The sequence below is a fragment of the Populus nigra genome, chromosome 18, assembly GCF_951802175.1.
Source record: "Populus nigra chromosome 18, ddPopNigr1.1, whole genome shotgun sequence".
Taxonomy (NCBI): domain Eukaryota; kingdom Viridiplantae; phylum Streptophyta; class Magnoliopsida; order Malpighiales; family Salicaceae; genus Populus; species Populus nigra.
Genome location: NC_084869.1, coordinates 13600912 through 13611982, shown reverse-complemented (window position 1 = coordinate 13611982; position 11071 = coordinate 13600912). Strand labels below are relative to the sequence as shown.

Below are 11071 nucleotides of genomic sequence, written 5' to 3'. Positions count from 1 at the left end.
GGAAGCTTGTGCAGACTTCCCAGCTTGCTACCGAGCCAACTCCTGGGAAACACAGGAAACCCATACCACCTTGCCATCATGAATGGAGGACCTAATCTATCGCCAGCATGTAAAAAATGAAAATCATAATGGGATTGTATAGTCGTTCATTGGGTATTGCATGGCTTGCGTAAGAGAAGCAGCAGGGCTCGGCATAGCTAAGGATTTTACGAATGACTACTGGAATAAAAAGAATTTCAATTTCGTATCTTTGCTTCTCAGATCACCAAGCACACTCGGCATAGCTTGGGATTTATGAAATAGACTCCGCAGGAATAAAAAGATTTCCAATTTCATATTTTTGTTTCTCAGATCACTACGCATAATCTAAGCAGAATTACAAATGGAGGATAAACACAACATAGGATATTGCAAATGATGCAGAAAATCAAGATTTTTATTGCTTATTAACAATTTATCCAACTTTTACAGAGCTCAAATAATGCTGAGGCAACCCACATGTAAAATAAATCCACCACAACGAACAATCAAATTAACACAAGTTACAATCTCCACACTTTAAATGACCAATTTATTAAATAGCAGGCTGAAAATTTGAGCAAGTTTATAGCACGAGTATTCTAGACTGAGAAATGTAAGCTAATACATAATATAAATGGCTAGATTCGCCAAAAACATGTGTTCAAACAGCTCTTTCTTCATTAAAGATTGTTTCGCCATAAATATAAGATTACTCTTCCTTGGATTCACCACCAGCAGGAGTTTCAACAGGTGCAGCAACTGATGGAACATCTTCAGCTGGCTTAGTAACATCGCTTTCTGTAGCCTCTGCAGCAGGTTCACTGGTGGAGGTTCCATCAGTTACTGGAACCGTCTTCTTGATTGTTCCAACCTTAATATATTTACTCATGAACTTGTATTCCCAATCCTGCAAGGCCTCCAATTCAAATGGACCAAGACCAGAGACATCACCAGTTAAATCTTTATCTTCGAAAGACATCTTTGCTAGAGCTCTGCTAGCATCCTTTCCAGCAAACAATGCATAAGGTCCACCAGGTCCATAGAACATCCTGTGACAAATAATGTATAGCAAGTTTACAAGTTTCAGCACCAATTCATAACAGTTTCAAATCCTAATGCACAGAATTCACGGTCTCATACTAGATTAATAGCCAACTCTCAGGTCTCAGCCGATAAGATTATAATCCATGGTCAATGTTAACATACACTACATATCACTACAAGTCACTGAAAAAAAAATGAAAAACACATCTTCTGGGTCTATGTATCTCTAAGGTGTCAGGCCATATCCATATAAGAATCATGATGTGATTGTAATTATTAGTCTATCAGATAGCGTGTTGTAAACAAAGGAATGGTTTGCATTTAAGGGATACAAGATTTGATTAAATCATGCCCAAAAAGGGTTCCAGTCATTGCTTGTTCATCACATATAACAAAAATAAATGTTTGCCAAACGCTGAAGATGAGCAGGTCAGCAGACTTAAGATTCACAAATGTCTCATATCAAACCCAGTGGTCGACCACTAAAATCCACTCACAACGTAGCAATAGGAAATACAGAGTGAGAATCACGCCAAAAACCTTCCTACTGAAGATCATTCATTTAGCTGCAGCAAATGAACTGTTAAGAATAAACTTCTGACAATATACAAAATTTGTTTTAGGTTTTAGCAATCCAAGTTACAAAAAGTTGTGAAAAAGAGTGCTGTAATGCAAAATTTTAGCCCTCTATTTATTGGTCAATGTCTGAATGAAGCCTCATCCATGTTACCACAAAGAATATCCCATCACTTAAAATCAAACCATACCTTAACATTGCTCATAAACTAGTAAAACACAAACAAAATAAGAGAAGAAGACCACACAACCAATCATGTTGCCCAGATAATATATCAAAATCAAGTCTTTTTATCACAAGAGGAAAAGGGGGGAGATTTACACTTCAACTTCACCACATAATCCATTAAAAAGGATTTGAAAAAAATGCAACCTTTCAACGACCGTACTAAAAAAAAGTAGCATCTCTTTTCGAGACTCACCACAAACAAGTAGCCAAAAAGTAGCAAAAACCACAGAAAAAAAAAGTGATCAACAAAGATCACCAAAAAGTCAAACAAGGAAAAGAAAACTGATTTCCTGGAATCAACTAAGACTCAAACAAAAATCCCAAAATTTCACAAAATCAATATGCTCAAAACACCCTTCGACCCAAAACACACAATAATCTCATCACTTCAAAAAAGAATACAAACCCACTATTTTTCAACGCTCAGAAGTCAAAAACAACCAAAAAGACCACAAAAAGATGGAACCTTTACCTGCTTTGAGAAACATCATAGATCTGACCCTTAATAGCCATAAGCAAAGGCTTTTTAGAGTCAGTACCATCATACTGTTTTAGTTCTTCTTCAGTGACTTCACCAAGTTGAACAGGTGGAGGTAAAGGCTGCATCTGCTCTTCAGATTGTCTTGGAACATGTTGATGATGATCAGACCCACCAAACAAACCTGATACCACATAGTAGACAGCTAACCCCAAAGCTGCAACTGTAAAGAAAGTTGCTGGTGAAAGTCCTGTGTATGCTGTTATGGCTTCTTTGAGTGTTTCCCATAGTTCCAAAGCCATGTTTTTGTCTGTGTTTAGAGGGGAGGGAGGGGGGGGAGGGAGGGATTTATCAGTTCAGAGTCCCGTGGGGTTTGGTCTGAAATAATGAATATTTGAGATTTACAATCACTTTGGGTAGATAAAAAAATGTTTCTTCCTTTTGTTTATATATTTTATGGGAAAAAAATAAAAAATTTTATTTTTGGATAGATAAAAATAAATGTTTTATTATAAAAGTATACAATATATTCAATAATAAATAAATAAATAAAAATATTAGTAAACATTTTTATTTCATATAATTTTTTAAATATAGTATACCACAACATAAAATATTTTTATTTTTAATTTAATTTATATTAATACTTGTAAGCCCAAATATTTTAAAATAATAAAGTAAAGGTCACGCTGCTGGTCTTGCAAGCCAGCTTGCCTAACCTATTTTATCATGATTCGTACGCTGGTTTGATTTGTTTGGATGGCGTGATTGCACCGTTAAGTTCAAATAAATAATTTCGAAATTATTCTATACATGAAAATATACTTTTAAGATCAACTCACTATATGAGAAGGGTTAGTAGGATTGATCGTCTAATTTATTTTGTAAAAAAAAATTAAAATAATATTATTTTAATAAAAAAATTCACATTAAAGGTTGATTATAGCCCTAATAATTGGGTCAACGAGTCAAACATGTTTATATATATATATATATATATTTGCAACAGATATGAGCTATATTTCCTGAAAAATCTCTTTTTTCATTAACTCGAATATGTCCAAGGCCTGAGTTAACTGGGTCTCAAATCACCTGTTGAACTGGTCTAGATTTTACAGCTAGAAGTTTTAGATTAAAAAATAGAAATTACATTTGGCTACCTGTCCCTCACTAATCCCTTTTTCAATTACATATTAAATCAATTATTTGGATTATTCACGAAAAGCTCTCGATATTTCCTTGAATTCAAACCCTAATTAATAACTCAAATGACACTAGTTATCATCTAAATCAATACCTTAACTATGATAATTCATAGTGTGAGGTTTTTTTTTTTAAAAAAAGGAAAACATATAAAAGATTAGTTATAAATAACTTGTTTTACATATATCAACTTCCAATATTTATGTGAAGTAGATGATTTGAAATTTTATAAAAATTAAAAAACAAATGCTTAAGATTTTCATCCTCGTCTCTGCCCACATGTTCTTCAAACTTGTCCTTCACAAGACATAAATTTTATTAAATAATGCAACTTGTCCATCAATATATGAGTCAACAAGGAGAAAATTGCAGTGAGGACTGTTATGGGTTTGGAATTTGACTGCTGAACAATCTGGAAATCGACTAAAAACTGGGATTTTCAACTTCTAAGCACAGAAATTGTTGGAGAAAATCATGTTTATACAAGACCAGTTCAAGTCACAGCCCTTCAATCTCATTATAATATTCGACAAAATACTTGTAATCAAACCACAGGTTCAAAGTATCGGTTGAGTGTATATTCAACGCTGGCAATATTATATTAGCAAATGAGCCTACATTCAATGTCTGGAAGGAAGTTAAGAGGTACAGACTATGTTATATATCAGGAAAAAAAAAACATAAAATAAATAAATAAAGGGTGACCTAAAAACAACAAAACAGTGCAATTTAGCATATATATACACATACACACATCTGCGAGCATTGACAGAAAATCTTCAGCCCTCTACAACTACCCAGAGTTTGGCTTTTTATCACCACAGCTAACATAAAATAGACAGGAAGCCCTGAGTTGCTTCTTTCAATATTGTCTTATTCTGTTCCTGGCATAAAGTGAAAGAGTAACCAAGAAAAAGGATACATTCTACCCCACAGAAATTTGATCTTGGAATGGTCAAATCAAAGAGCAAGAGACCTGACCTCATCTTCCTTCCATAGCCCTTTTTCATACTTGTACCAACGCATGAGGCCTTCATCATTTCTTGTTCGTTGACACATGATGCAAGTGTCTCTCATGCAGGTTAAGAATTTGCGTAACCGAGAAGCTTTCTCCAGGATAGTTTTATCAAGCCGCCTAACAATTCTTCCTGGTGCAGGAGGTGGTGGGATTTGTATTAGAAGGCAATGCGATATGTTGAGCACATCCAGGCACCGCAGATTATCCAAGATGAAGATCAATGTGTCCTTGTATAGCTTTGAGCATCGGAGGCTCAAAACTTTTAACGTTGGAAGATAGGTAGCGAGTGAGGATGCAAAATAAATGTCAAACGGTCCCATGATCTTGAGTTCACTAAAGTTCCTGCAATTAGTAGCAATTGCCTGAACAAGACGAGGGGAATTCACTATGCTTGGCATTGTCAGGGATTCAAGATCTTTCCATAAATCAATAGCTTTGATCATTACAGTCTCCACTCGGTTCCATGCTGGTAAAACAAGTCTTCTAAGGCGTGGGCACCTGGACAGAGGACAAAAATCAATTAGATCCATTTTATTGTCCACAGCGCAGTGTTGCCTATTCTCTAAAACGTAGGGGAACAAAAGACATCCTTGCAACATCCATTAGTATATAAAATCATATTTATATTCTGGTGAAAAAGAAACGGCATGCCATCATGTAACTTAACATTATGTTAGCATCCATCACAAGAATCTGTGATTCCTTAACAATTATGATATGATAATTGTGCCCAGGAAATAAACGGAATGGTCCTGCAATTTAAAACACTATGTTATCAACAGAAAAAGTAGTTTGCGATCATTAAAATCGCAAATGGTAGGTGATGCTTCCACTACAATTATTTTATGAAGACTGTTCCATAATGCCATACTGATCATGTACAATATCATATAAGTGGTTTCCTTTACAGCATAAATTGCTACTAAGAACTACATACACCACATTTATCATATACCTACGGTCCAGCTGGGCGGCAAATTCATTCCACAAACTTATTAAGCCCTCCACAAACACCAAAACCATATTATTTTATCACCAGATTCCTGCAAAATCTTATTGTAAGCTGTTTCCAACAGTCCTCAAGCAATAAGTCCCCCAGCTGAAACACCATTAAATGGTTTTTCATGCTTTAGAGACGTCTTTTAACTCGGTAATCATATCTTAGGTTTATTTTAAAGTCTAAACAGAGGACTCCCTTCGCATAAGAAACCGACAATAGTGGATAGATTGGTTAACCTCCGTATTCTTAGTCTAGTGTTAAGAGTCTAAATAGTTTCAGCTTGGACACAACAATGGGACCAATGCTAATAACAGCCATGCCAATCATCAGACACTCCAGGCAGAATAAACTCCACCAAACAGTTTGAATCAATTCAACCATAACCTTTTAGCAAAAGAAGCATGTAATATATTTTGATTTACCGGTCTAACTCAACAAAAGCCATATCATATCATTACGGACCTTTTCACTTAATATTTTCACCATGTACAGTTATGTTATAATAACCTAAAAAGAGAATCCAAGGAATGCTATTTGTAAGACTACCATTCCTTCAACCTCACCCACGACTTCTTTCCCCATTTCATCACTATTTGATGCATTATTGAACCCCAAAACAAATCGATATCATTTGCTTCACAAACAATCGGACATAAAAATCTGCTCCTTTACTTTCAGCATCATACTCGCGTCTTATTATCCCAACGAATTCATATATCCAACGAGTAGAGACATGAATACATTGATTATAAGAGAGCAACCAGGAAGTCCATTTACAGAATCCTCTTTCAGTCATTTTTTTTTCTATTTTCAGCAATACATTTGACCTTTATTTATATATTCTGATTTCCTCATTACCTCTACTTCAAGGGGACAACGTACCCCTTATTCCAGGAAGCTATATTTTTCACTTGACCTTTCTTTTCTGTTACAGTGATTAGTAATATAGCAAAAACTAACCATCCAATGGATTACGACCACACAAATAACAATTCACAGCTGTGCAGTTTCTATACTTTTAACATTGTTATCACCGAAATCATCATCAAACATATCTAAAGTTTTGAACTCAGTCAATTCATCTATAATCAAGTACAACCTCAGTAGACATACTGTCATAAGAAACTTTCAATCTTCATCCAGTAGCTACCCAGATATAGAATTAATGAATACCAAGCATGCCAAAAAAATATATAACTTGGTCACTCCGGACTCTAATGCTGCATTGAAATTTTCCACATCTCAACTCAAGTCCAAATCTATATTAACCTGCATTTTAACAACTCCATCTGTGGCCTCTACTTTTAAAATTTAACAGCTTAATTACACCAGGCCATGTATCACCTTCAATAATTCAATCCGGGTTGCTTTGCCTTGATAATTTGACAACATCTCCTAAAAGGCTAAAACACTTCTGTATTTAGCCATAAACTGACAAACAATACGCAATACCAGGTTAAGGAGCCCTTCCATATCAAACATATCTTCTTAGTCTAAGGAATAGCTATCTCTTTTCTCAGATCCAGACGGGCATTTTCAACTCATCCCCCGTGTTACTAGTTGTGACATCATCACTGACTTAAATTCTGACTAACCTCATTCTCCTGGTTGAGAGGTCTCACTTGACCCGATTCCCATACGCATCCACTCCTCATCTCAGAGAATTTGCAATAGCCTCTCTTTCCATTTCAAGGAAATCAGACACGTCGATTCCTTATTAACCTCCTTAGATCACTTCCAGTAGCCTCTCTACTCCATTTCAAGGAAATCAATCTGTAATAAATACAGTAATAAGATCTTCATGGTGCACTCGATTAATTTTGCTACAAATTTGAGCCACTGAATGAACCAACCATCAGTTGCAAAATTACATCTCCCCCGTCTTCGAGTCAATTAGCATAATAACTTCCATATCAAGTCCACCACCACTTAAAATTACATCTTCAAACTCCTCTACTCGCAAATTTTAGTTTGGTTGGCTATACCAACTCCCATCAATAATCGCCTGATCCTTTTACTTAAGAGTGCAACCTGCACAACCTCTAGTATTGAAAATTCATCATCTTCCACTATTAGATTGCATATCAATTATAAAATCATCACCAAGAAAAGACACAGACATTATCAGAAACTTGATTAAAAATTTTAAAACATAAAAAGTCCTCCATAAAAAAAGTTACCTCTGAGCAGTATAAGTCAAATGATCCTCACTTACATACAAATTGAAGTGAAAAAACAACGAAGTTATATTTCCCCGGCTGAGACTCAACGAAATCTTCAAGATTCGAGTCAATGTCTTATCAGAATGACCATGCACGTACACATAAGGCTCCAATGGGATTTTGATGAAATTAGATTCCAACATGGACAAATCAAGTGTTTTCCACAGCCAAGGATCACAAGCAGCCAAACGCCACGCACTACAAACATGAGCAATGCCTGAAGTTAATTCAAACACAGTCAATGACTGGAATATCTTCACCAAGATATCAATGTCCATCTCCTCCCATCTCCTCGTCACAGTTCCACCCTCTTCCATCTCACGAAACTCCATTGCAACATAACAAAAAAAAGACCTATACAAACAATGGGAATCGAGAAAAACCACAAGAAGTCAAGAATCAGTCCAAGACTCAATCTTTCAAATTCAAGAAACAAAAGGATTCACAATTCAAATACAAAGATCAATGAGCAAAAGATTTTGATAGCCCCCACATGCAGGATGCAATGATCTTGTCCAGATCAGAACACGCCCTCATCAACTAACTGTACAAACATTTTCTCAACATTAAAAACCAATGACCCTTTAGGATCCAAACTGGATCTGGGTTCTCAAGAAGCAAGCAGAAGGTGAAAAAAAATACCTGAAAAAAATGAGTCTGTTAACGTTTGATTCTGGCCAGATTCTTGAAAACAAGCAGCGGAAAGAATCAGATGGGAAGGGCTACAATTTTACCATAAAAGCCTTATGTGTATGTCTTAGCTTTGCCTTTTCTTTCTAACGAACTCTCTGCAAAATAATGGAACTATCCACGGGACATACAGGCTTGCTTGGTGAGTGGTGACAGACCAATCCTGGTTTCAGTCAACCGACGGGGTTATTATAGCATTTGGTATAGCTACTCACAATTTTGTTTTGCTTTGGTCCCTCAATTCTTTTTTATCTTGATGTCATCCTTCTTATGTTTGTTATAATGATGTTTAACTCCCAATGTTGAGTGTCATATGTCGGGAATATTATATTTTGTGTTTAGTGACAGAATTTGTTGATTGATTATTTAAAACCTATTAAATGGTACACTTACAAAGAAGAAGAAGACACTATATCTAAACTTGATTTCAATAATGTTTTCAAAATTAATAGCCATGATATTTTTTTTTTAAAATAGAGTTAGGTTTAAGAGGGTGAATCATACTCTTAAAACCCGACCTGATTTAGTAGGTTGACTCCTTTTGATTCGAGACCTAAATTAAACTAATTTTCTACAAAATCAAGCATATTATTGACCCGATCAAATTTAGATAACTTGATGGGTTAATCTATATCCCGAGCTAGATTTAATCAATTTTATTTTTATTAAAAAAAAAACAACATCATTTCAAGTTTTGTTTTGCTTTGGTCCCTCAATTCTTTTTTATCTTGATTTCATCCTTCTTATGTTTGTTATAATGATGTTTAACCCTCAATGTTGAGTGTCATATGCCGGTAATATTATATTTTGTGTTTAGTGACAGAATTTGTTGATTGATTATTTAAAACCTATTAAATGGTACGATCCTTACACTTGCAAATTTATGTCCTTACAATATAATTCACTTAAAGAAGAATGATACACTTACAAAGAAGAAGACACTATATCTAAACTTGATTTCAATAATGTTTTTAAAATTAATAGCCATAATATTATTTTTTTTTTAAAATAGAGTTAGGTTTAAGAGGGTGAATCATATTCTTGAAACCCGACCTGATTTAGTAGGTTGACTCATTTTGACTCGGGATCTAAATTAAACTAATTTTCTACAAAATCAAGTATATTATTGACCCGATCAAATCCAGATAACTTGATGGGTTAATCTATATCCCGAGCTAGATTTAATCAATTTTATTTTTAAAAAAAAAAAAACAACATCATTTCAAGTTTTGTTTTGTCCAAATGATGTTGTTGTTAATTTTTTTTTAAGAGTGGTCGCAGAAATATGAGGTGAATTAAAACAAGATGAGTTGTTTGTTTTCTTGAAAATCCCTGTCTAATACCATCATTTACATTTGAGAAAAAGGAACAAGGATTGATTGGATTACAAAATAAAAAGAATAAAAGGATGGTATTAGGAGGAAAAGAGTGAGGGAACCAAAATAAGATAGAATTGAAATTAGAGGGACCAAACAAAGACTATTAACGGGTCAACTAATGAATGAATCCTAGATTTTGAGGTTCCATCACGTGAAAATATAATTAATTATTAAATAATTTAATCACATTGATTTCGAAACGCTAAGAGGCAATTCCTGTACCTTTACCATCTAGAAAATTAATTTCTTTTTTGTTCAACATGGATTGGACAACCCTTTAAAAGATATCTAAGAAAAATATGGTTCTTTTGGCTATTTAAAAATTCACAATAGCCAATCTCCCATGCATTTTTAGGTTGTTATTAATGGTGAAATCACTTTACCCATACACAAATATAAAAAAATAGAATGTTACATTTTGAATATATAGTTATTCTATTTACATGCTTGCTTTTTTATATCAAAATATTCCAAAAATATTATTGGGTCATGTTGAGTTATAATCTATTTATATGGTTGGTTGGACGTTGCAACCTTTAAATTAATTTTGATATTAAATAACCATCTCGATCTAAAATCTTAAATTGTTAGATAAGGTTCAAAAAATAGTGTTATATTACTTTTTAACACATTTTTTTTAAGTGAAAGTTTTTTAAACTTGAAACTTACACGAACTTAGACTATATTATGCTTAATTTTTATTAATTAGAATCATGGTGATGAGATTTAATCTTTTGACCACTTAGTTATCAAAACCTTACTATCATATCAAAGAATTTTTTAAATCTAAAAATTTAAATTGTTATGTGATATTCCAAGAATAATGTTATATTGCTCTCGAACATTTGAAAAAAAAACTATTTTGAGCTAATTTTTTTTAGCTCAGTTTTGGATTTTATGCTCTCTTTTCTATTTAGCTTAGGATTTTGATATTTTTACCTTGTAAAAGTTGATTTTTCTAATCTATTTACAAAGTTGTAAGCTTTTTAAATAAAAAAAATTATAATAGAGAAAGAAATTTAGTAATAAAGTACAAATTCTTACTTTATCAATCAATTTATTAAGCCTATTAAAACCTTTATATATATCTCAATTACCCTTCCAATATGTGGCTTAGCCCTGATTAATTCCCATATTTGGTTTTCAAATTATATATGCTATAAATAAAGCATATCCTAAATGATAGATGATATTTGGGTGGTTAGTTAAAG

General features: G+C 33.7%; 2 protein-coding genes across 2 annotated transcripts; both read right to left on the bottom strand.

Annotated features, from left to right (window-relative positions):
* Positions 1-550: 550 nt before the first annotated feature.
* Positions 551-2704, bottom strand: LOC133678684 (membrane steroid-binding protein 1-like). The gene is made up of 2 exons (XM_062101125.1): positions 2343-2704; positions 551-1070 (listed from the first exon to the last, which is right to left on the bottom strand). The coding sequence occupies exons 1-2, from the start codon at positions 2648-2650 to the stop codon at positions 731-733; spliced, it is 648 nt and encodes a 215-aa protein (XP_061957109.1). The 5' UTR covers positions 2651-2704; the 3' UTR covers positions 551-730.
* A 1425-nt stretch (positions 2705-4129) lies between these two features.
* On the bottom strand, positions 4130-8651 carry LOC133678647 (F-box/LRR-repeat protein At3g48880-like). The gene is made up of 3 exons (XM_062101051.1): positions 8434-8651; positions 7750-8145; positions 4130-5067 (listed from the first exon to the last, which is right to left on the bottom strand). Exons 2-3 carry the CDS (start codon positions 8121-8123, stop codon positions 4512-4514), a joined length of 930 nt encoding a protein of 309 aa, XP_061957035.1. The 5' UTR covers positions 8124-8145; positions 8434-8651; the 3' UTR covers positions 4130-4511.
* Between the last annotated feature and the right edge of the window lie 2420 nt (positions 8652-11071).